Source organism: Eptatretus burgeri, chromosome 7 (genome assembly GCF_056783735.1).
Source record: "Eptatretus burgeri isolate ZD-2024b chromosome 7, Ebu_testis_v1, whole genome shotgun sequence".
NCBI classification, from domain to species: Eukaryota; Metazoa; Chordata; class Myxini; order Myxiniformes; family Myxinidae; genus Eptatretus; species Eptatretus burgeri.
This window is the reverse complement of record NC_140967.1, coordinates 13,504,065-13,531,039: the sequence shown is the minus strand read 5'-3', so window position 1 is coordinate 13,531,039 and position 26,975 is coordinate 13,504,065. Positions and strand designations below refer to the sequence as shown.

The 26,975-nt window shown below is 43.8% G+C and overlaps 1 protein-coding gene across 6 annotated transcripts in view; it reads left to right on the top strand.

Moving 5' to 3' along the window:
• LOC147022704 (uncharacterized) overlaps window positions 1–24,142 on the top strand; it is a 41,689-nt gene extending 17,547 nt beyond the window's left edge. For 2 of the 6 annotated variants that reach the window (XM_085887503.1, XM_085887497.1), the window contains exons 5-9: window positions 2,601–2,743; window positions 3,817–3,964; window positions 18,869–19,553; window positions 20,186–20,255; window positions 22,594–24,142. In XM_085887503.1, coding sequence (XP_085743629.1) covers window positions 2,601–2,743; window positions 3,817–3,888 — 215 coding nt within the window. In that variant the 3' untranslated portion in view covers window positions 3,889–3,964; window positions 18,869–19,553; window positions 20,186–20,255; window positions 22,594–24,142. Of the gene's footprint in view, window positions 1–2,600; window positions 2,744–3,816; window positions 3,965–5,737; window positions 5,821–18,868; window positions 19,554–20,185; window positions 20,313–22,593 lie in introns of all 6 variants that reach the window. The other 4 variants (XM_085887499.1, XM_085887498.1, XM_085887502.1 and 1 more) reach the window with 4 other exon arrangements.
• The last annotated feature ends 2,833 nt before the right edge of the window (window positions 24,143–26,975 follow it).

Sequence of the window (26,975 nt, the reverse complement as noted above, 5' to 3'; positions counted from 1 at the left end):
TTGGCACATCTGTATGTTGAATGCATATGGTTTCCAGATCTGTAACAAAAATTTAAATAATAGGAAATATTATCTTACTGGGAGGTCAGCCAACTCACTCATCTCAGCTTAACTGAGAGGTGATCCTTACATACAAAGAAAAGATATGATTATGTTAATTAAAATAGATCATTGAGTACATTTTTATTTCAGGTTTAATATATTTTTTTAATACCAAGTTTTAATTATCATCAATTTATTTGTTTTATCACCCTCAAACCCACTGTGTGAAAAATGCATCCACAAGGCCTATGTGCGATAAATCTGTGAGGAGGTAGAGCATCACCTGTGGTCAAGTGATTCTCGTCCTGCTTACAGGGGAATCCGCACATTGCGTTCATCCAAGCCTGTCCCTTGGTGTACTGCAGTGGGAGCAGAGCGTGGTGGGCTCTTGACAGAGGAGTCCGAAATGAAGGCCCTCTGGGCTGGTTACTTTGAGCGGTTGTACCAGGCTGATCCACCAGCTCTCGAGTTGGATGTCAGGGGTGTTACGATCCCTATTGCTGACCCTTCAATCAACTGTGGTCCACCTTAGTTTGTGGAAACACAGGTTGTGGTGAACCAGTTGAAATGGGCTAAAGCTCCAGGGATTTGTGGCATCCATGCTGAACTTCTCAAGGCTGGTGGAAATGCTGCACTCGTGTCATTGCGTGCAGTTCTGTGGTCTTCCTGGAACAAAGGCATCATCTCAAATGACTGGAAGAGTGGCCAAGTTGTCCCTCTCTGGAAAGGGAAGGGTGATCGCTTAGACTGCAACAACTACCGAGTGGTGATGCTGCTCTCAGTGCCAGGCAAGGTCTTTGCTCAGATAATTATTTATAGGGTTCGCCACTATCTGCTTGAGCACCAACGTCCAAAGCAGGCAGGCTTTACACCAAAAGAGGTCAACGGTTGACCGTATCCTTGCTCTTTGGGTCCTCACCGAACACAGACGAAAGTTTTGGCAGGGACTGCTTGCAGCCTATGTTGATCTCTGTAACGTGCTCGATTCAGTGAATCGGGATGCCCTTTGGAGGATTCTTGGTCTTCGTGGGGTGCCACCAAAACTGGTCGATCTGATGTCTGAACTCTATTCTGAGGCTGAGCGTGCTCTGAGATGTCGTGATACCATCTCTGATTTATTTGCAGTTGTCACTGGAGTTCGTCAGGGTGTGTACTGACCACCAGACTTTTCAAGACTTGTATGGGCTGGATTCTGGGGAGGATGTGGGAGATCAAGCTGCTGTGCATCATTTGGGAATGTTAAGATCTCTGACCTTGATTTTGCAAATGATGCAGTCAGCTTTGCGAAGACTCTACATATCCTTTTGGGGGCCCTCTAGGTGCTGAATGAGGAGTTGGAGCCGCTGGGATTACGGGTTTCCTGGGTCAAAACTAAGATCCAGGATTTTAATGACATCTTGGATGCTGCTATCCTGTCTGTACCCATCTGCATTCATGTCTCTGCATGCTGTGAGTCAGAGGTCAATAGACGTCTGGGTTGGGCCTGGGGAGTCATGGATTCACTGGATAATGGGATGTGGCACTGTCGGTACCTGTGTGGGAGGACGAAAGTCCGAGTCTTCGAGTCCTTTGTGCTTCCAGTCTTGCTCTCCAGATGTGAGACTTGGACAGTGTCCATGGATCTGAGAGAGAGAGAGAGACATAATTCTTTTGGTACCAAGGTCTCTTCGGAGAATCCTTGGCTATCGCTGGTCGGACTTTGTGTCCAATGAGCGGTTGCTGAGAGAGACTCAAATGAGATTTGTTACCTGCATAGTCTGTGAGCTTTCGCTGCGGCTGGATGGACACGTGGCTCATTTTCCTGGCACTGATCCTGCTCACCAGATTCTCTGAGTGAGGGAGCCTCGTGAGTGGAGGAGGCCAATGGGCTGACGACATTCCGCGTGGTTGCAGCAGTTTGATCAGAATCTCAAGGAGATGGGGATGGGACAAGCATCTGCCTGGGGGATGGCCAGATGGAGGCCCCTGGTGTTCCGGCGGAAAGTGGACACAGCGACACTCTGGCGCATGCTCCCATACCTGATCTGACCAATGGAACTGCTCTGTTGAAGTTCCAAGTCCTGCTTCTTCCTCTTCACTCCTGGAAAGATGGGCTTTAAAAACAGACATTTTTTGAATTGAACAGACGCAAATTTTTATTCCAGGAAAATAGATTATTGCCTTCTCAACCAACATCACAATTTTTATTATTCTTTGATATCAGGAACTCTTTAGAATGTGTGTGTGTGTGTTTGTCACTTCACACACACACAAACACACACACACAATTCGAATACTGCAAAACACTATAGGATATAACAGCATTATGTACCACTAACAGAGTATATAGGGGACTATTCAGTACACTTTTTTAAGGGTACGTCATCATATTAGGACTTTTCCAGTGGTGTGTTTTTAATGAATCTTTTCCAAGTTCTTTGCTTTTCTCAGTGGTTATTTTGTCATTTTGTTGTGCTTCACAAGCACACAGGATTTGTTGAAAACAATATTTAGAGAACATTTGTGTCATGATCTCCTGTCCCTTACCTTCCTCTCTTGCTACCTGTTTCCCACTTCAGACCTCGATGATGAAGCTCGAGCAAGTTTCCCAGATGAGTACTTCGCTCGGTACTGTGAGGTTATTCAATCGACAAATGACCTTGGAGGGGGATTCAGGAGCACCCTACTCAGGTGGCTCGCATATTGGTGGTATGTCCTCAAGGTGAGTTCCCATGAGAAAGTAAAATGTGGATTATTTTGCACAAGATATTTGGAAAGAGGAAGAGGTTGGCTGATGGAGTTAATAAATCCTTTTTTTTCATAAAGTGAAAAATGAGACTGAGGTGTACATATTAATGTAGAGATGAATAACCATAGATGGGACAGACGATGTTCATGATAGAGATGAAACAAATTATTTGAGTTGCCCATGAGCTTCACCATTCGGTGATGATGAGCAACCAGTCGTCTTTAACTGGAGGGAATGGCACGAAGGACAAAATAAAAGTGAAACTCGTGCCTCAATCACACCATGAATGGTCCAAGTGCTGGAACACTTTCCTGTCCCATTTGAGCAGGTGGAACAATTTGTTGGTTTGGTGTCAAATTCCCAGCCCTTCATCATCATGTCTCAAGGCTTATATAATACCAAGGAAGACAATGAGTGGATGCAGGGAGGGCCAGTCTTGGTGTCCTCTCAAGACCAAAGAGTTTTTTTGTTATACAGAGTGAAGGCTCATGGAATAGAGAGAACAAAGAATGAATCAGGATGCAACTGAGTAAAGCGGAACAGACAGAGAGAGAGAGAGAGAGAGAGAGAGAGAGAGAGAGAGAGAGAGAGAGAGAGAGAGAGAGAGAGAGAGAGAGAGAGAGAGAGAGAGAGAGAGAGACAGACAGACAGACAGACAGAGAGACAGAGACAGAGACAGAGACAGAGACAGAGACAGAGACAGAGACAGAGACAGAGACAGAGACAGAGACAGAGACACAGAGACAGAGAGACAGAGAGACAGAGAGACAGAGAGACAGAGAGACAGAGAGACAGAGACAGAGACAGAGACAGAGACAGAGACAGAGACAGAGACAGAGACAGAGACAGAGACAGAGAGAGAGAGAGAGAGAGAGAGAGAGAGAGAGAGAGAGAGAGAGAGAGAGAGAGAGAGAGAGAGAGAGAGAGAGAGAGAGAGAGAGAGGAGATAGATAGATAGATAGATATATTGATTGGAGCACCAACATCAGGGTTAACTTGTTCATTCCATCTCATGCATCCGCTATTATTTGTCTTTTGACCCACAGTTGTGGGTCTTTGGGTATTTTGACCCTCACCCTCTCGTGGAGGACCCTGTTGGTGTTTTGACCCGCAGCTGACCCACAAGACAAAGAAAGCAAGGATGAAATGCCAGTGAATGCAGTCAAAATGCAAGATAATTGTATCTTGCACGAGGTATGTTTTTGCTATATTTTGATTATTTTAAATCATTGACTTTTCAACAGATTTGTTCCATAGGGAATGAGTGTAAATGTTTATTGAATGGAAACACCAAACACGAGTAAATGAAGGTATTTGGTCGTAGTTCATGAACTGGTCATCATTTGCGTTACAGGGTCAAAATATTCAATTTTTCAGTTTTCTCTGTGTTGATAGACATCACCAAGCTACATGCACTTGTGTGAAAAAAATTTTTTTTCACTAACGGCCAATTCGCAAAAACCACTAATTAATGGCGAATATGGTATTTTTAATTATGAACTTTAATGGATAATGCATCACAAGGAAAACACATTTTCGCGTTTATCTCGAATTCACCATTTCTGAGTAAATTGGATGTGGATCAGTTATCCTTTGGCCGTTTTGGACAATTCAAGTGCCAAATTAATCCTGAGAATCTGCTCGATACGTAACTATGTAAAGATATTTACTAGATCTCTTTTAGGAGTTTGTACATATTGGTCAGGGTTTGCTGAATAATAACGAGTTGAATAATCAATTTTGCATCATGCAACAGCAAGTCCGAAGTGTTACTCACCTAAAAAATAACAAAATAGATTAGATTAAAGCTTATTGATTGAAATAAATTCAGTTTATTCCAAATTTGACTCACCACATCCGCCGCCTCCGCCTGTTTACTCCACCGCTGACTTGTATCACTTATTTGCCTGTTACATATAAACTATTGCATATTTTTTATTTCTGTTTTTTTTCCCACATTAAACAAGACAAAATTACCTTTCTTCTCAAACTAAGATATCTAGATATCTGTGGTTTTTCTGGTCTGTAGTCAAAGTGGAAAGTGGATGTTTTGAAAAACATGAAACAACTCCGCCTTTTTAGGGTGACCAGTTCATGAACTACGACAATTTGTGAATTGCCATTTTTACCCTCGCCAGAGGAGAGGACATTACATTTAAGTCTGTTTGGCTGATTGTTTGTGATGTACCGAAATAATTTTGCCAAGTATGTTGGTATGTCGTGTCTGTTTGTCTGTCTGTTTGTCAAATGATTTTTGTCCAGTTGTCAAGCAATCGTTCTGAATTCTTTTTGTGTACGATGGTGACGTGCCAAGGACAGCAACACAAATCTTTGGACACGATCTGTTTCCAGATCCAGACACGAAAATATTTTGAGTACTTCTTCACCATTGAGAAACATGGCAAAAAAATGATGCACAGCACAATATCTTAAAACATTCTGGACTGATTTGGACGAAACTGTGTGGACATGTTGGGTGTGTGACGAGGAAGAATTGATTCGATTTCGGTGAAGATCCAAATCAGGCCGGATGCAAGAATTTTAAAAGTGATTCTTCATCTTTGAGAGATGGAGCTAAAAATGATATTGCATTATGTCTCAAAAGGAATGTACAGATTTGGATGAAACTTGATGTTCAGGTTGGGTGTGTGACAATGATGAACCGAGTTGATTTTGTTTGAGATCTGAATCCGAGAATTTTATTTATGTATTGATTCTTCACTATTGATAGATGGGGCCATGACAATATACGGTATGGCACAACATGAGTTGGTTCGGTGACAAGAACAAGCCGATTAGATTTCGGTTCAGATGCAGACTTTCAGTGTGATACAAAACGTAAACTGTTTGGCCTCGCTGAGTTAAGCACTCTATTGAGTGCCGTTCTTGTTTGTTTTGTTTCGCAAAGTGTCGATTTCCATTGGCCTGTTTATTTTTTGTTGTTTGTTTATCTGTTTGCCCACACAGAATGTGCTCCATAGGCCACAATCGCCACCCCAGTGGTGGCCAGGAATATACATTCTCTTTTTTCAACCGAGTACGTCTCGAAAGTATGTACAATAAAAATCCAAGTACGTCGATAAATTATGTACAATTAGTATCCGAGTATGTCTATAAAGTATGTCCACTGAGAATGTAAGTACCTCCAGAAAGTATGTTGAATTGGAATGTGATTACATGCATAAAGCATGTACAATTATAATCCGAGTTCGGCGATGAATTATGTACAATTGGTATCTGAGTATGTCTATAAAGTAGGTACACCGAGAAGTTAAGTACCTCGATAAAGTGTTGAATTGGAATGTGAGTACGTCTATAACATATTTTTGTGGTTCTGCAAAACCGCATGTCTCGAGGGCAATGACACCCAACATGCAGTGATCTCCAGGCAGTTATTTCGTTAGTCTTTGTGCAGTCAGATCTTCCTCTCATGTCAAGTGGGTTAATGGGACGAAGTGCGTTGCGTGGGTCTTATAGATCGGTCTAATTATACCTTTATCCTCCATTCAAACCTGATTTCCATTTCAACCCTTTCCTTTTATCCATGGTACTAATCAAATCAAGCAAGCTCGCAAACACACAGGACATGAATAACAGCCTCCGTGCAGCCACCTGTGAAAGAATCACAAGAACAAAGACGCTGCCCAGCACGCGCATGGCGCGCCCTTTCATTCAAATCCACACGCCAATTTACACTAGTGTCTCACCTTACTCAACCTTCACTCACCACCTCGACCACCAACATCTCCCGCAGACGGGAAAAATTATCCCGTGTCTCCAAGTACCTCTGTATCGATACAATTTGCCATTAAACAGAGGCGTGCTGCACAGCTCAGGCTACTTGGACCATCTGATGTGGGGACAAGCCAAGCACGTTAATAGCACCAACCGCATCTCGCCAGAGATGCCTCGAATGGGCACGCGGGATTTATACGACCCACGTCCAGTCACCAGAACATAGCAGGACGGGCGGTGAGGGACGGAGTCGTGGGGGGGGGGGGTCTGGGAGTTTGATGCGGGGCTCTGGGCTGTGTTGCGCCGCATGTGCGAATGAGACCGCTACCGGCCCCAGGAGCCTGGTAGGGCGGGGCAAGGACCACCATTGTCCATTAGGGAAGCGCGATTAGGGACTCGCGTCACTTTGGGTCGTCACCCCACTCTTCGCCAGGGGATTATAAAAGGCGGATCACGAAGCCGTCCGCCATCTTTTTCGCCTGCCTGCCTTGCTCTCGTCTTCACCTGTTTGCCTCGCCCTCATCTTCGACTCTCTGCTCTGCCTTCTTCTTCTTCACTGCTCCTCGTTATCTGCCCATTAAATTAAAGTAATCTCCTTCATTGGTCCAGCATGATCATGGGGGGGGGGGACGTTATCCCAGCTTAGCTTAGCCAGGACGTTATCCCCCAACGATCTGTTTTCCTAGCCGGTACGTCTTTGGCCAGTTACGCTCGGCTGTATCTGATCAGGTAAGGTGATCTGGTTTAAACAAGGCATGCTGTGGGCGTGTCCCCCGGTAATTAGATCACGTGACCATTAGGTAACCGTTATTCATTAGACACAGGACCCTAAGTCACGCGGTCGAGTTATTAGCATTCATGGCTGATTAGCGACCCGCCGTGTCACGGAGTTATTCGTGTGCAATGGCCTGCGATTCCAGAATGTCTGGTGGGAACCCGAGGTAGCTTTCTCCCCCTCGTGGTCTTCTTGCCTCCAACCCCAGGTCCGCAACACTTTGGTGTCAGGAGTGGTACGAATCCTGGACACTTTGGTGTCTGGAGCAGGATTCGAACCTGGGGTGTGCTTAACGCACCCCCGAAATTAAGAGCAGGATAGGATATAAATTTTATTTCATTATTTGTACAGACCATGGCGGACCAAGATGAGCTGGTTCAGGTGGGTTTTGAAACAAGAATGTTTGAGGAATCTATGGCTCAGGACGACAGCTTTGAGGGAGATAGTTCCCTGTAGCCACACCCAGAGGTAACATTGGGGGCAACCTCGACAACAACAATGCTTGGAGACCCCCACCATCAAATTTCCCTGATGGAGGACTTAGCGATCCCCATGGAATCCACACCCGATCATAGCATATCGGCTTCGCCAAAGCCATTTGACATGAATCAAATGTTGGAAATGATGAAACAAATGATGGACCAACAGAGTGGTTTGCGGAGTGATATGCAAGCAGGACAAAACCAACAGAAGAGTGATATGCAAAAACTGGCTGAGGATATGCCAGTCATGGGTGATGGAATTTGGGAGGAAATGAAGGCAGGTCAGGAAGAGGTGAAGGCGGGGCTGGCAGAAGTAAAGGGAGTAATGCAAAACACAGACCAGCATTTCACAAATGGGATCAGGACAGTACATGAGGGGATGACTGCGTTTAAGGAGAATGTGTAAGGTGGTTGGACCGCGATGAAGACGGGTAAGGAAGAAGTGACGAATAAAATAATGGCATTTAAGAGAGAAGTATATAAACTCGGACAGGGGATGACAGAAATAATGAAAGGACAATTGGAAGTCAAGATTTGGAAATACACGAACGCGAAACAATTTTTTTTAAAGGCCAGCAGGAAACAAAGGGGGAATTTGGGGCAGTCAAGGAGGAATTAGCAGAGACACAAAGAGACATGGAATGGGTGAATGAAAAATTACATCAAGTAAAAGAGGAACAAACACAAATCGAAGGGAAGGTGAAGGACATTAATATTGAGCTTGTTGAATGTCTTGAGACCCGATGTAAGGGTCAGGATAACCTCCTTCAGGAACAAAGGGAGAGGATATGCTCCCTCAAAGCAGATCGCGACCAGGTGAGTCCAGTAAGTTTTTGCGAGGTGTAGCGGGCACATGATGCGAAAGGGTACATGCTGAGTTTTGGGGGAGTAGAATCTGTGGGGTCTTTTGGGGTAACACAAGCCCCCAGTATGATTGTTTCAGAATGTGTTCAGGGCGTGAGAAACATGGTATGGATGAGTGCGCAAGCCGGTGCGGGGAAAGCATTGACCCAGATCGCGGTTAGTGTGACGGACGTGAGCGACGAGCTTCCTGAGCTTGATCAAGTTATTTTGGAAACCGCACCAGCTCCATGGGACTCTGCGTGCGAGGTATGAGAATGTGCGCGGTTCGTGCTTGGCAAAACGCCCAAGCACGGACCGTTGCATGAAGTGCTAATGGCTTTGGAGGAGCTGGCGTCGAAACGTTCCGTGCCGGATAAATTATTGGAGTGCGGATGGCTAAAAGAAAAGCGAACAAAGGGATTATGGGAATTTGGAAAAAAAATTGCATGGGAGCCCATGTCCGAGGCCCGATGTGCTGCGCGAGGTCAGTGGTGCTCGCGGGACACCCGGCATAAGTGGAAACGGCTGCGTGACCGCCAGATGGCTCGTGTGCGTGGTCAGAGTAAGAGTAGGTGTGGCAAAGCTCGGGGGGGGTGGCCGCGAGTACCCCCGTCCCTTTGTACAAGGGGAAAGGTGACCCTCTGGACTGTGGCTCCTCTGGAGCAAGAAAGTTATTGGAGCATGGAATGAAGGTATTGGAAAGAGTGTTGGAGAAGAGGATAAGGAAGAAGGTAAAGATTGATAAAATGCAGTTTGGATTTATGCCTGGAAGAGTAACGACAGATGCGATTTTTATTGTAAGGCAGTTGCAGGAGAGGTACATGGAGAAGAGGAAGAAATGTTTTTTGGGTTTGTTGATCTGGAGAAAGCATTTGATCAGGTTCCACGCAAAGTAATGACATGGGCATTGAGGAAGTTAGGAGTAGAGTAATGGTTGATCAGAGTAGTGAAGGCAATGTACGAGAGAGCGCACACAGCTGTAAGGACGAAGGATGGGAACAGTGGTGACTTTGAGGTGAAAGTGGGAGTGCGCCAGGGGTCGGTCCTAAGTCCACTTCTATTTGTAGTTGTGATGGAGGTGCTGGCTCGGAGATTAAAGGAGGGTTTACCGTGGGAGCTGCTGTATGCAGATGATCTGGTGTCGATTGCAGAGAGTATGGATGGATTGACGGAGAAGATGAACAAGTGGAAGGAATGTATGGAGGCAAAAAGGTTTGAAGGTGAATATCGGAAAGACGAAGGTGATGGCAAGTGGTAAGGCATGTGTTGAGGTGGAAAGGACTGGGAAGTGGCCATGTGCTGTGTGCAGGAAGGGTGTCGGAGTGAACTCCATTCAGTGTACAATGTGTGCTGAATGGGTTCATCGAAAATGTAGTAGTGTGAGAAGTTCATGAACCAGTGTGGCAGCTACATTCAAGTGAAAGGTGTGCATTGAGGGAGGTGCATATGAAGGAATTGTTGCGTTGGATCTTGGAGATGGCGTGAAGCTGGAAGGTGTGAAAACATTTTGCTCTCTTGGAGACATGCTGAATGGAGAAGGTGGATCAGACATTGCGACAGTTGCTGGAGTGAGATGTGCATGGAAGAAGTTTTGGGAACGGAGTGGCGTGCTGGCGAGGAGGGGATTTTTAGTTCAGTTTAGCGTGCCTGTGACTACGTGGAGGTTCATTGGCCGAATGAACTAATGCCGTTACAATTGTGAACTCAGACCAATTACTTCCGGGAACACGATTCCAGGCCAACGGCAAGCAGGATAAATCCAGACTGGAATCAACACTTTCTTTCATTTTTACTCACACAGGCAATGAATATAAAGAGCAGGAACCGGGTTGGAGGAACGATGAGGAGAAATTCAAAGAGAGAAAGTGTTGGAAAAATAGAAATACGAACAAATGACAGGAGAAATCCTGACTACAGAAAATGCTGAGAGAAATCATACACCATGTTGCAAGTAATTCCAAACACATATAAATCACACAAGAAACACGAATACATTTTCCATTACTCCAACACAAACATCACGACACGGTAAAACATGGAACATTCCCTTAGCACCTGTAAACGAACCTTGGATCCTCACACCTGACTGAAGGACACAGATAGTTTGGCATATGTAATACCCAGAAGGATGTATAGCCTCCTTACAATGTAAGTACGTCTATAAAGTATGTACAATTAGAATGTGAGTACATCTACAAAGTATTGTTGCAGATGTCACTTTTGGATAACTCCAATAGGACGGCCTGTCTCGAGAGACCACAGACACCGTCTGCAACCTCAAACCCTGGCCGGATCTTTGCACCCCAGGTCAGTTTACTGTGCCTGCAACGACTCAACAATTAATTAATTGGCTGAGCGAACCAACACAACGTGCCACATTGTGTGCGCTACCATTAGAATTGCGAAATCTGACCAATCGCCCCATGGGAATCCTATTGGGGGCCAGCCTCAAGCAGGATAAATCAGGACACGAATCAATACTTTCTTTAATTTATTCCCCATACAGACAATGAAGAGAAAGAGATGGGAATGTCGGGAGGAATGATGAAGAGCAATCGAAGGAGAGAAAATGGTGGGAGAAATCATACCTGTGTTGCAAGCAATTCCAAACATCTATCTATAATTCCAGCAATGTGTGTGTGTGTGTGTGTGTGTGTGTGTGTGTGTGTCTGTCTATCTGCGACCGCCGTTTCTCGACAACCACCAGTCCGATCTGATTGGAACTTGCCAGGAATATTGCCGGGGACCCGTGGATGTGCCTTTTCAAGGTTTGATATCAATCGGACAAGCGGTTCCCAAGTTACGGCCATTTTATTGCTTTTTTCAGTGTTGGAAGGGTGTATATATCGCAGCTGAAGTGTCGTTCCACCTTATCATGCCATTTTTTCCCAAAGATATCTCAGAATAATGACAACAGCATAATAATAATAATAGCACTATAATTGGCAGTAATAAAAAGAATAACGCGCTACAATGACCAATGTCTGTCAACCAATAACGACCTATATATTGTTTGTCAACCAATAATGACCAATGACGTCTGCCAACCAATGAGAGGACACGGTGCGATGACGTCACGAATGATGTCACAATTATTTATTTATTTTTTGCGCGATTTACATTACAATTCTTTTTCTTCTTCTTCTTCTTCGTTTGGTATGACGTCACAATCGACGCTGGGGACCTGAGTATTTGCCTTTTCAAGGTTTGATATCGTTCTGTTTCCCAAGTGTTTCCCAAGGTTTGAAAGCTGTTTTTTCCCAAGGTTTGAACTAATCGTTCAAATTATTAATTAATCCAAAGGTTTGAATTTTCCCAAGGGAAACAGCTGTTTCCCAAGGGTTTGAAAGCTGTTTTTTCCCCGAGGTTTGAATTAATTGTTCAAATTATTAATTAATCCCAAGGTTTGAATTTTCCCAATTGAAACAGCTGTTTCCCAAGGGTTTGAAAGCTGTTTTTTCCCCGAGGTTTGAATTAATTGTTCAAATTATTAATTAATCCCAAGGTTTGAATTTTCCCAATTGAAACAGCTGTTTCCCAAGGGTTTGAAAGCTGTTTTTCCCAAGGTTTGAATTAATTGTTGTGCTTGGTAGACATTTGTGAATACATTTACAGACAGAGGGACGAGAGAGGAGGGAGGGGGGTGGAGAGGGGTGGCGTTTGAGAGAGGGGGGGCATCACAATTCTTCTTCTTCTTCTTCATTTGATATGACATCACAATTGACGCTGGGGACCTGAGTATGTTTCCCAGGTGTTTCCCAAGTTATGGCCATTTATGATACGGTTGGGCCGATCTAATTGAAATAATGCCCCAATCCAGTCGTCGTTTACGAGAGTGAAGGAACGAAGCTGCACGTACGGGCACGCACTCGTGTGTATATATATATATATATATATATATATATATATATATATATATATATATATATATATATATATATATATATATATATATATATATATATATATATATATATATATATATATATATATATATATATATATATATATATATATATATATACATATATATATATATATATATATATATATATATACATATATATATATATATATATATATATATATATATATATATATATATACATATATATATACATATATATATATATACATATATATATATATATATATATATATATATATATACATATATATATATACATATATATATATATATACATATATATATATACATATATATATATACATATATATATATACATATATATATATATATATAAAAATATATATATATATCATATGAAACACACATACATTTTCCATTACTATTAAGTGAGCATTGCCGCACGGCGAAGTTTGGATCATTCACAAAGCGCCCGTAAACTAAACATTCATCCCAACACCCAAATGAAGGACACACATAGTTTGGCGTCTGCAATACGCAGAAGTATATATTATAGCCTCATTAGAATGTGAGTTCATCTGCAAGGTATGTTCAATCAGAATGTGACAATGTCTATAAAGTATGTACAAGTAGAATGTGATTAGTCTATAAAGTATTGTTGCGAATTCGCGCCCGCTGGTGTGCGGACGGCCACGTAACTCGAATCGTGGCACGTCGCCCACCGGACGGACAATTCTGTCGTGTCCCTCTCGGAACAACGCCGGGAGATGGTCACGGGTGGGGGTTTAACCCCACCACGAACATGCCAATTGCCCACCCGTGCAGGATCGGGTTGCTCGCCAAATTCGATCTACCTAAGTACCTGCGCGAATGGTCAACTTGGCGATCGTACCACGCCACAGGCCGACTCCGGACACGAACCGCTTAAGCGGTCCGTTCCGTGTTACAGTGATAACCGAGCGGTGTTATCATCGGCCTTGACGGTTCCGATTAATTACCAGGATGTTGCACCCACTACGAACCCCTTTCTGTGATACAAGATGGAGTGTCAATAAAAAAGGAAGAGACGAAGCAGAGCGGGAATAGTTCAACAAGCAAGCATTTTATTCACACGCACACACAGACAAGCACGTAAGGCACGTATTTGCAGTCATACAGGAATGCACATAAAGCAATTAAAACAAAAGAAAAGATGCAGAGCTACAACCGAATACGCGTACACACGGTAAATACTGAAACAGTTCTACTTGTCGGACAGGCGCCTCCCACAGTCATTTATACAAAAAGCAAAGGAAGGAAAAGAAAGAAAGAAATCGCGATTTTCCTTTTATGGCTGGTGAGTCCCTCTCCCGCGACCGTCAGCGTGGTCATGCGTGGCCCCGACCCCTCTCGCGGCCGGCAAACCCTCTCCGGCACTCCCCGTCCGGACGCGCAGGTCCAGCTCGCAATGGGCGCTGCCGCGTCTCCCGTCCGTGACAGGGCCGCTCGCCAAGGCGCGGGCGCAGGACCTCTTCCCGAAGACGAACTCTCCACAAAAACCAACCGAAGACCAATCAGACCACCAGCCATGACGAAGAGGAAGAAGCGGAAGAGGAAGCGCTCAAGAGGAAGAGGCTCCCGGGGAAGAGGCGACAGAGGAAGAGGCTCAAGAGGAAGCGGCTGAAGAGGAAGAGGCTCCCGAGGAAGAGGCTCCCAGGGAAGAGGCTCCCAGGGAAGAGGCTGAAGAGGAAGAGGCTCCCGAGGAAGAGGCGACAGCACGCCCGCCTGTGTCCGTCTTTTATAGCGCGGGGCTCCGCCCTTCGCCCCGCCCTGTTCTCGGCTCCACTAGCCTTCGAGAGGGTTCACGAAAAGGGCGTTCCCTCACGCTTTCCCTCCATCCCGCCCCGTGCGGGGGCCGGGGGAGTCAGTTTTTGGCTCTGGGCCAGAGAATTATTCCCCCAAAAAGAGGCCCCTCCTTTACATGACCTCTGACCTTTGACCTGCATCGCCCCTCCTCCACTCCAAAGCGCGGGGAAGTCAAACGGAAGGAACAGGCGGGGAAACCTGCGCATCCTCGCAGTTCCCTCCTTTGCGCCTTTGTTTGCCGTTCGGAAGCGGACGTAGTGGCGAAGATGTCGTAGCGTAAATGGTGGAGCTGGCGTGGTTGCAGTGTGGTTGGCGCTGTGATGGGGATGGCGTGGTTGTTGAAATTTTGTGTGTTTGAATTAAAAGATAGAACAGAAAAATGGCTAACTCAAAGGATCGCAGCCCGAATGGATCACATAAATTTCCTCTATACAATGGGTTTGGGCTAATATCTCACCTATGAAGTACCTATGATTAGTACCTATGAAGATTAGATTAGTACCTATGAAGATATCTCACCTGAGGATCCTTTTTGGTGTAATGCGACTTTCCACAGCCATTACAGTATGTACAATTAGAATGGGAGTGCATTCTCAAGTATGTACAGGTAGAATGTGAGTACGTATATAAAGTATGTACAAGTAGAACGTGAGTGCATATATAAAGTATGTTCATGTAGAATATGAGTACATATATAAAGTATGTATAAGTAGAATATGAGTGCATATATAAAGTATTTACATGTTGAATGTGAATACATATATAAAGTATGTACAAGTAGAATGTGAGTACGTCAATAAAGTATATACAATTAGAATGGGAGTACATCCATAAAGTGTGTACAATTAGAATGAGAGTACATCCATAAAGTATATACAATTAGAATGGGAGTACATATATAAAGTGTGTACAATAGGAATGGGAGTACATCAATAAAGTATGTAAAATTAGAATGGGAGTACATATATAAAGTATGTACAAGTAGAATATGATTACATATATAAAGTATATACAAGTAGAATGTGAGTACATACAAGTCTGAAGACGACAATGGTTCACGAGTGGTATTTGACGATGTAGATTGTTTCAGGAGTCAAGGATGAGACAATGTGATAATGTTTGACCAAGTTATAAAAATGATCAACATGATGTGGTACGGGTGACAAGTTATTAGCTGCAAAATGTCGAAAACCTGGTTTCGTTCAACAACTTTCAAAATTTGACCTTTGCATAACCTGTAAAGGTCACAAAACAATGTTGTGGACATTAAAATAAGGAAACAGGATACGTCCTATAGCTTATTGGAGTTAGTTCGTCGAAGAAGGTTGAAAAATCCGGTTTGATTCACACAACTTTGAAAATTTGATCTTTGTGGCCTTTGAAGGTCAAAGGTCCAGGATTATGATCTTTGGTGCAAAACTTCCTCTGGAACATTCCAGGAACAATATAACGTCTTATAGGCTATATGGCATTTCACACTCCTCGGATTATCCATACTTTGTGACATCAGCGTAAAAACAAACTTGAAGGGGGCGCCACGGGTAAGGTGTTCAAGATAGAGCAAAATGGTTTCAAGACTTTAGGTGGGGAATGACCTCAAAATTATGCACAAAAAATATTGTCATCCAAGCTCTCAAAGTTTGGGCGGTCGTATGATTTTGATGTCAAAATTCGCGAATTTTCTAAGTTATTGACCTTGTGACGAAAATGAAAAATCGGACAATGACAAGTTTTCGATAATTCATTTTGCGATTCAAATACCGAAGAACCCATTCCATTCAGTCAATTCCCAAGGAGAAGATAGATTTTTAATCCGACTACCCCCTAAAACAGGCTATTTTTGGGGTGTGGCTCCGCCCACAATGGGCATAGCACGCCCTCATCCAGGAAAACACAACTAGACATTGATATCGAACACATAACCAAGTTTCATCAAGATCGGATCAAAGTCCACGGAGTTATGCTCTGGAAAGACAGACACACAGACAAGCCGGCAGGCGGACATGGGTAGTCGATCAAGTCGAATTTAGTCGTTTTTCAGCCATTACTAGCCAACAAAAGTGTCCATAACAACGGTTCTTTCTCACACATAACTAGGACATACCAGGAACCTACCATACCAGTTTCATCTATATTTGACTCATAGTCTCTGAGATATAACGAACTTCGTTTTTTTATTTTTTTTCGATCAGGGTTCATTCAAAGTCTATCTTCTCCGACAGTTTTCATTGGAGCGGGCTGAATTTTTTTGTCAAGGAGGCTGAATGTGTTGCCCACAAACGATCATAGTTTGATTTTTGAATTTCGATATTTATATTTTTTGATTTTTTTGAAAATTTCAAAGGCCCGTTGCTAGGCAACCGAGGGGTCCATAGCAACGGTTCTCAAACGCGCACAACTAGGTCATGGTATGAACCTACCACCAGAGTTTCATCAAAATCGGCCTACAATTAACGGAGTACTGGCATGGACAGACAAACAGACAGACAGACAGACAGACAGACAGACATAACGATGGAAAACCTGACAATAAGGGTAGATAGATCGACTACCCAACATAACGACGGAAAACCTGACAATAAGGGTAGATAGATCGACTACCCAACATAACGACGGAAAACCTGACAATAAGGGTAGATAGATCGACTACCCAACATAACGACGGAAAACCTGACAATAAGGGTAGATAGATCGACTACCCAATAGATCGACGACCCAACAGACAGACAGACACACACACACACACAGACATAACAAATACAGTGATCACTCTGGCTGGCGCTCGTGAACCACTATAAAGTTTGTATCAGTAGAATGTGTCCATCCACAAAGTTTGTACAATTAGTTTTGTGAATACTGTCAGACCGCACTTTCGGCAGGGCATACGTTCCTGGAAATTGGCGTAAATAGTGGGGCATTGTTTCAATCGAAAAGGGGGGATATGTTCCAGGCAGTTAGTGATTCATGAGGAAATATCAAAAGTACCATGAAAAACCTTGAAAACGCCCACAAAAAAGTACGAAAATGCAAAAAAAAAGAAAAAAAAGGCAAATACGTCCATGACGAACTGTGGAAACGCAGAAAACCCCACAAATATGCGAAGCAGAGGTGTGCTGTACAATTAGTTAAGAATGTACAATTAGAACATGAGTACCTCTATAAAGTATGTACAATTAGAATGTGAGTACCTCGATAAAGTATGTACAATTAGAATGTGAGTACGTCCATAAAGTGTGTACAATTAGAATGTGAGTACGTCCATAAAGTATGTACAATTAGAATGAGAGTACGTCCATAAAGTGTGTACAATTAGAATGTAAGTACGTCCATAAAGTATGTACAATTAGAATGTGAGTACCTCTATAAAGTATGTACAATTAGAATGCGAGTACATCCATAAAGTATGTACAATTAGAATGTGAGTACGTCCATAAAGTGTGTACAATTAGAATGTGAGTACCTCTATAAAGTGTGTACAATTAGAATGTGAGTACGTCCATAAAGTGTGTACAATTAGAATGTGAGTACGTCCATAAAGTGTGTACAATTAGAATGTGAGTACGACCATAAAGTGTGTACAATTAGAATGTGAGTACGTCCATAAAGTGTGTACAATTAGAATGTGAGTACGTCCATAAAGTGTGTACAATTTGAATGTGAGTACGTGCATAAAGTGTGTACAATTAGAATGCGAGTACTTCCATAAAGTGTGTACAATTAGAATGTGAGTACGACCATAAAGTGTGTACAATTAGAATGTGAGTACGTCCATCAAGTGTGTACAATTAGAATGTGAGTACGTCCATAAAGTGTGTACAATTAGAATGTGAGTACGTCCATAAAGTGTGTACAATTAGAATGTGAGTACGTCCATAAAGTGTGTACAATTAGAATGTGAGTACGTCCATCAAGTGTGTACAATTAGAATGCGAGTACGTCCATCAAGTGTGTACAATTAGAATGTGAGTACGTCCATAAAGTGTGTACAATTAGAATGTGAGTACGTCCATCAATTGTGTACAATTAGAATGTGAGTACATCCATAAAGTGTGTACAATTAGAATGAGTACGTGAATAAAGTGTGTACAATTAGAATGTGAGTACATCCATAAAGTGTGTACAATTAGAATGTGAGTACGTCCATCAATTGTGTACAATTAGAATGTGAGTACGTCCATAAAGTGTGTACAATTAGAATGTGAGTACATCCATAAAGTGTGTACAATTAGAATGAGTACGTGAATAAAGTGTGTACAATTAGAATGTGAGTACATCCATAAAGTGTGTACAATTAGAATGTGAGTACGTCCATAAAGTGTGTACAATTAGAATGTGAGTATGTCCATAAAGTGTGTACAATTAGAATGTGAGTACGTCCATAAAGTGTGTACAATTACAATGTGAGTACGTCCATAAAGTGTGTACAATTACAATGAGTACGTGAATAAAGTGTGTACAATTAGAATGTGAGAACGTCCATAAAGTGTGTACAATTAGAATGTGAGTACATCTCTAAAATATTGTTACAGATGTCAACACTGGAAAACTCCAAGCGAATGGCTTGTCTCGAGAGACCACGGACACCATCTGCAACCGCCCACTCCGGCTGGAACTCTGCGCTTCATTATGTGGGCTACCTTTACAATTGTGAATTCTGACCAATCGCCCTGACCCCCCCCCCACCCCACCTGGTGTCGGCTTAAGGGTGGCGGGTTTTGGATCCCAGGGTCCTGAGTTCAAATCCCGCTCATCTATTGAGTTAATACCAGGTAGGGTTAACTTGGCCTGTCATCCTTCCGAGGTCGGCAAAATGAGTGCCAGCATGCTGGTATACTGTGTCGGAGTGGCGAAATGTGGGCATTAGTGGAGTGGCGGAGTCGAATGTCGGAGTGGCGAAACTCCACATATTTTGTGTGCACAGCTGTTCTGACATGTTTTTTTATATCCTGGTAGGAGGTGGCTCGAGGGTGTGTGTGTGTCGTGTGTGTGTCGTGTGTGTGTCGTGTGTGTGTCGTGTGTGTGTCGTGTGTGTGTGTGTGTGTGTGTGTGTGTGTGTGTGTGTGTGTGTGTGTGTGTGTGTGTGTGTGTGTGTGTGTGTGTGTGTGTGTGTGTGTGCACAGGTGATGCGTTGGGCGATTGTGGAGATGCCGACTGCCTTGGAAACTGGGATCCTCAAAAAGCTGTTTTTCAGGAAAGGAATTCTTTGGAAGAACGGTATGATCTTGTGTGCTTTGTACTTCTACTGGAAGCACACACTCACGAAGGGAGCGGCCAGGAGGGTTATGTTATTATCCTAATTCAAACATGTAATTCAAAATACCTCTCGCTGCGTAAGTCAAAACACCTCAATGAAATGGAAAACGTGGGGCCAAAGTTCCTGTGTGTGTGTGTGTGTGTGTGTGTGTGTGTGTGTGTGTGTGTGTGTGTGTGTGTGTGTGTGTGTGTGTGTGTATATATATATATATATATATATATCTATATATATATATATATATATATATCTATATATATATATATATATATATATATATATATATATATATATATATATATATATATATATATATATATATATATATATATATATATATATATATATATATATATATATATATATATATATTCCCTTATCCAACTAAAGTTTATATGGCAATACAAGACATGGAACCTTAACAACAAGAGTAATTACCACCTCAAAGAGTTCCAGCTCCATCACGGGAACACAGGGTTCCAGCCCCAGTACGAGGATCATCCCTTAAGGGAAGCCCATGTTATAATCTCTTTAAAAATTGTATGTGCCGTTTGAATGCAACGCATTTTGCTCAATCCTGTACTTATGCCGGCAGACGAGAGGAACAATTTTGCATCCTTCCGAGTGACGGCAAACACATTGAAGAATCGGCCTTCGATGAAAATGTATGAAGCTAACCCCTCCCATCATCTTGGCGCTTAAGCCTTCTTTGCCTCCTTGAGGTATCATGGGGTAAACTAACCCCTTCCCCTCAAATCCCCCTCTTGCTAATATACTTCCATGAGGTGTAAGGGGGTAAAGCTAGACTCAAGGTAAACGTAAACCTTCAGTTTAGGTAACGCTCCCTCCACCGCCATGCTTCCCCTCAAGTACCCTGACCAAATGCAAGTCAAAATACCCCCCCACACCCCCTTTTCTCCTCAGTTCCCACTACCAAATGCAAGTCGATAACCCCTCCCCACCCCCCCCCCCTTTCTCCTCAAGTCCCCCAACCAAATGCAAAGCGAGAACCTCCCGCCTTCGCTTCCCCTCAAGTTGCCCAACCAAGCTCATTTTGAGAATATTATGTTGAGTTCACTCTTGAGTCACCTACACTACCCCGCGATATGTATACAGTCTTAATTCATGGGAAAAAGACTTCTCTGCAGACTTCCTCTCCTGTCACAGCCAATGTGTGGCCCTAAATGGAGTTCTTTCATCCCCTCTTCCTGTCCAGGCTGGAATTCCTCAAGGCAACATTCTGGGCCCTGTTCTTTTCTGGTTTTCATCAATGATCTCTCCGACTCTGGAATATCCTCCTTATTTCTTTGCTGATGACTCCACCCTCTGCCGTACTATCTGTCATCCCTCAAACCGGCAAGCAGCAACTTCTTCGCTCTTTGCAGATCTGGGAAAAAAAATCACAAACTGGTCCAACACGTGGAACATGTCTTTCAATGCTGACAAATCTCACACTCTCACTATTCACTATGCCTTTCCGAAAGGACCGTTTGGACCTCCCGCCCCCCCCATCTATTTTCTCAATAATCCTCTGGAAGAAGTTCTTTCATTGAAGCTTCTGGGTCTCATTATCTGCAACGATCTGCCCTGGGAAAGCCACATTTCCAAACTGGCCTCCAAAGCCAGTCGCCGATTGGGAATCCTCCATCGTGCAAAGTCCTTCCTTTACCCACCTGAGCTCCTGACCACATAAAAAGCTTTTGGCCACAGCCTGATGGAGTACTGCTCTCCCTTCTGGGATGGTGCTCCTGCCTCTCACCTTTCTCAGGTTCACGCAATAGAAACCAAGGCATTTCGGATCATTGGTATCTCCCACGATGAGGCTGAGTATTTGGGCCACTGACTCTCATCACAGGCAGGTCGGTAGTCTTTCTGTCTTCTGCACTCTCCTCTCCGGTCTCGCCCCCCCCCGCCCCTGCTCTCTCTGCGATTTGTCCCAACCATAATTCCGCAGGGTGCTCAAGGTCCCCCAAGAACCCCCTTTTAGCAAAACTACCAAAATCACGAATCACTGCTCACCTTCACTCTTTCATTCCTCTTTTTTTCCTGCCTTTGGAATTAACTCCCTCACTCTGTTCAATCCCATTCTTCCCTCCTGGCTTTTAAAACAGCTGTTCACCACCACCTCTTATCATCCCCCACACAAATCCTCGATCTTTTCTCCCCTCATTAATCCACCCCAAACTCACCTCCTTCATATTCCCTGCTTTCCTTCCTGAAAGTTCTTGTACTGTTCATATTGTATACCCCATGTTCCCCACCCAATCCCTCTCCCTTCCACAGATCTCCTAATGTCTCTGTTCCCCACCGTTTTGTCCTTCCCACTCCCACCCCTCTTGTCTCATGCCTCCCTTGCTGTACATTGTGTGTTCGCTCTCATACGAGCCTCGACCAAGTATGCAAAAAAAAAAAGTACCCGTAGGTGGTACGCACTGTCACTGCTCACCACAACCAAAAATACATGTACAAGAAGCAAACATGTCAAAACCTACTTTCAAAAGCTGCATTCAGAGCAGCCTTCACTCCTCAACAGCAAGAAGCAAGACCAGTAGCAAACACAGCAGCAATAGCTGCATTTTTCCCTCTCCTACCTTTTTGGCATTTACCTCAGTTGGTTGCCGTGCAGTCTGGTGCAGGACACAGTTAAAGCCTATGAAACCTTTGTCGCTCCTGTGTGAAGCGGGGCCATCGCCGTAAAATACAAAACACACAGGAAATGGCGCTCTGTGTTGAGGCACGGCGGTGATGGTCATGTTGAACCCTCGATCAGTCAAAGATCCCCGGGGGGTGAAATATCACAGCCTTATTTGCTCTTTTCTTATCGAAGTGATGGGTCTTATTTGCTCTTTCTCTCCCCTACCCTCTTTTGCTCATAACGGCCTTCTCACAAGCACTGAAACATGACGTTACCTGATGCTATACCGTTTATATCTCTTCCCCCATTTCCTCCTCTCCCCTCTCACTTTCCTTTCCCTCCTCTCTCTCCTCACCCTCCCCCTTTAGCTTTGATTTGTTTTCACTTTGCAACCCATCATCGAGCACCATCCTCTGACAAGCAGAGACCAGTACTTTGCATCATTTGGCAGACTACTGCATCTCACAAGTGAAGAAAAGAGGATGCCAGGAGTGTCTATGAGTTGTTGAACATCATGGTCTGAAAACATAGGTGTGGAGCCTTCATGCTCTGGCTGCTCAACAAATACAAGGAAGGCTGTCACCTATTGCTTAGACATAGGAATGAAATTGTGAATCACTGGAGAGTGCTACTTTAGAGAGGTGGAAGGCCAGCTGAAAGGGAAGAACTTATTCGGGAAACTAGTTGAGCAAGCGGATTACGTCACTCACGATGTTCCTATTCCCTCCTGCTATGATATTTTTGCTATCTTGGAACCGAATGCATACAACAGACAGGTGTCCCAAGACAGTTATTCCATTTATATACCTGCAGATAGATCCCTTCCTTTTGTGTAGTGGGAAGACACGGGGGTGCGTTGCAATGGGCTATAGTTAGGATGAATAAATAATTTTTCCCCCTTTTATTTTATCCCCACCCTACTTTTACGTTCCACGGTGTCCTCATCTCGCTTGCTACCCTCGTTTCGCTTACCACAGCGTACCACCGTCTACCCAGCGACTCATTTTCAGAGGCAAAATCCCGACGTTCGCTGTGGAAGTCACATCGGCATCCACCTTCCCAAACCCAGACACACGTGGTGTGGGCAGGCCAAACTAGCGTCTGGCCGAAACCCTGCCCGGCAAGGCGGACCAGATGAAGGCCCAGTCCAATCGGGATGCTCGGATCGGACGATGACGTTGGTTTCGCCATGGCTCCTCCCTGATCTCCGGGCTGTAAAAGCACGGACCTCCGTGTTGTTGCATAGTTAGTTTTGTGAGTCGTTGGAGAGATTGAAGAGAATTGCGAGTTGTTTGGTCGTTGAAGAGAATTGCAAGTTGGAGAGGTTGAAGAGAATTGTTGTGAAAGTGTTCCTGCTGCCTGGCTCTGCCTACGTCTCGCCTCGACGGCCCGCCTACTGTACTGTTCCTCGCCCACACGACCTCGACCAAACCTCTTGTCTGGTACCGCTACTGCTCAACTCTCACCATTTTGGACTCCGCTCTCCTCCACTCAAGCTCCTGCTGCAGACACGATTACCACACGTGCGGCTGTGGATCGAACTGCACAGCTTTTGTTGGGTGCCGCACCACGGAGCACCCCTTCCCCCGAAACGCTCAGGTACCAAAAACTGTGACCTCAACTCTCTCCCTCCCTGGCTGCAAAAGTCCTTTGCCTTTCATTGGGTTTATTTTGTCTGAGTGTGTTGGCGCCTGTCCGTTAGATAAGCCTGTGTAAAATCTTCATTGTTGTGATTGTTATTGCTTTTATTATTCTCATGTCAAGTCTGCACTGTGTCTGCTTTTGTTAGTTGCTTGTAAAATTGCCGCACCCCACATCTCTCTCATCTTTCCCCTGCATTACATACCGAATAAACCATTTTTGTTGTGTCACATGCTTTTCGCCACTTTATTGTAAATAAATAATTGTTGAAATGTTCCCAGCTCATCTTTGTCGTTTCCTCCATTGGTCCAGCATGGTTCGAATCTGAGTTTAGCCGGGTCTTTATTCCCGACAATCCGTTCCTTCTCGCTGGTACGTCCTTGGCAGTGCCGCTCGACTGCATCCGATCCGGAAAGGTAGTCGGTAGTTGGTAGAGTGATCCGGTTTGGACATGGACTACCGAGGGCGTGGTTTCCCAGTGGTTAAACCACGTGGCTAATTAGGTAACCTGATTCAAGACAGGAAGACCCTAGGCCACGCGGTTGAGTTATTGGCATCCACGGTCGGTTAAGCGACCCGCTGCGTCACGGAATTATCCGTGAGCGACGGCCTACAATTCCGGGGAGTCTGGTGGGAATCGACGTAGCTTCCCCCACCTAGTGGTCGTTCTCCGCCAGACCCCCGGCCCACAACAATATGAAGGATAAACTGCTCTGAAAGTTCTACACAGTAAGACTACACATATTTACATGGAAGCAACGAGACATACAAAAACGGAGAATACGGGACTGAAAATTTGGAGGCGAACTTGGCAGTTGGAGTGCTGTCATGCATGTCGTCATGAAAACCTCAAATGATTGTTTCTTCTGCTAACTTTTTGACTGTGCTCATGTTGATCACTCGGATTCCAGACCACCATCCTCTAACCATTGTCAGCACTCTATCCATAGCATCATTGGCCATAAATTACCAGTGGTCATCATGTGATGCCGTTCATCCCAAGAATTATGCCCCTCAAACGTGTATGGTGTGATTAATGATGATGTCGTTTTGGAAATTCCGGTTTTCATTCTCTGTGTTTGGTCACAAGTGTCATGTATTTTTTCTTTCTTTCGTTCTCTTGATTTAAATTGCGGTGTCCCGATTGTTTCAATAAAATTCTCTCATTTTCTTGACTCTGTCTTGTATAAATCTCTAAATGCACTCAAAACAAATATTTTTATCCCCACCTTCAAGGGAATATAACTTGATTGCCAGTGGAATCAGATTTTCCTCTCTCTCGTATGCTGTCCAACCTGGCCATTCGATGTGCTGAATTACGGCCATGGTACTGTAAATTTAGCCAGAGCCGAAAGCCAGCGAGTGTATATAGTCGGGTAAATTTATGACAAACAACCACCAAACCCACAACAAAAGGTTTCTCTGGATATACTGATCAATCGAAAAAAAGTCTACCAAAATCTGACATCCTGAAATGGGTTAAAACAGTCATTTTCAAGATGGCTGCCACCGGGCTTTGAAATAACTAAAACAACTATAACTTCTTCAATAATTGTGATTAAAAACATAATTGTTGGTTCTGGTCCATGGTTTTAATGGATCAGCAATCCACTGGTGTCAATAAAATTTAGATCTGATCAGTATTTAACCTGAAATCCAAGATGGCGGCAAAAAATGAAGGGCGTAAAATCAATAAATTGTCTCTATATAATCAAACCACTGTTAGGCAATCACCCAACATTTATCAAATTCTAACAAAAGGGTTTTGACAGATGTCAAAAATTGATATCAAAGAATATGGCTTTGCAACCAATTTTCTTCGCAACATCAAGTTCCGAGACTTCCCAGATCTCCGAGTCTGTGACATGAGAGTCGAGATCTTCTGGGAGCTATCCTTCCATTTCAAGCAGACTGTACCAGGCTGGCAGGAGATGATGCACATCCTTCACCGAGGACAGACACATCCTGGCGCATCCTCCATTCTGTATTTGCCATTGATTGATATGTATCCAGGCGACAAGGCTTGCATTCTGTCCACTTTAAACTTCCTGTCCAACATGGCCATCAGACACCATGTCCCTCCTGTGATACGTTTGATTAACCGCTGTACTGGAAAGCTGCCGAGATAATCAGTGCTGCATCAGAGAATAGCCATTTGAAGGGGATCATGCTTAGGCTGGGTACATTTCATATGTTCATGAATCTGCTTGGAGCAATATGCACATTGATGGTGGGAACAGGACTCAAAAACATCCTGGAACTGGTGTACGGTGAAAATGCTGTAGTTCATATGATGTCCGGAAAATCTGTTCAGAGGGCATTCTGAGGCCATCTACTGGTGAGCAAGTGTCAACATCGAATTATTGTGGCATCTGTAGTGGAGGAAAATCCTGAGTTCATGCTCCAAGTAGAAGAGATTGAGAAAATGTATTCATCCTTGCTAACGGGTGACATCTCTCTTGAAAGTCTTGAAGAATCAGCTGCAATTGTGAAGATCACTGATGAACTTGAAAAAAAGAAATCTAAACTTGCTGCACAATCCAAAACGAGGAAGCTGTGGCTGGGTTATCAGAAAATGCTCCATACTGCTCGGGCAATGATCAAGGCAGATCGCACTGCGTCTTGGAAGGATCACTTGCAAGCTGTTGCTGATGCCTTGCCAATATTTGCAGCAGCTGGTAACTACAACTACCAGAGGTCCGCTCATCTCTACATACAAGAAATGAGTGAAGTGGAGAGCAAACACCCAGATGAGTATGAGAAGTTTCAAAATAGCTTCCATTTGATCCGGCAAACAAACCAGTTTTGGGCAGGCCTCAGCTGTGATCTCATCATCGAATAAACACTCATGAGATCACTAAAGAGCAACGGTGGCTTGACTCATGGCAGTAAGATGACAGAGGAACACCTAGCATTGTGGACAATGTCATCCCCTATAACATCTGAGGTCAACGTCGCCATGCAGGACTTCAGTAATCTCACATACGCAACAAGCGAACAGCATAAAGAAGGAACTGGTGCCAGAATTGAAAGACATGTATTCGACCTCTCGAAGATAAGCACAAAGCTGAATGCATTTTCACCTTTCTCCTCTGATCCTACATTGAGA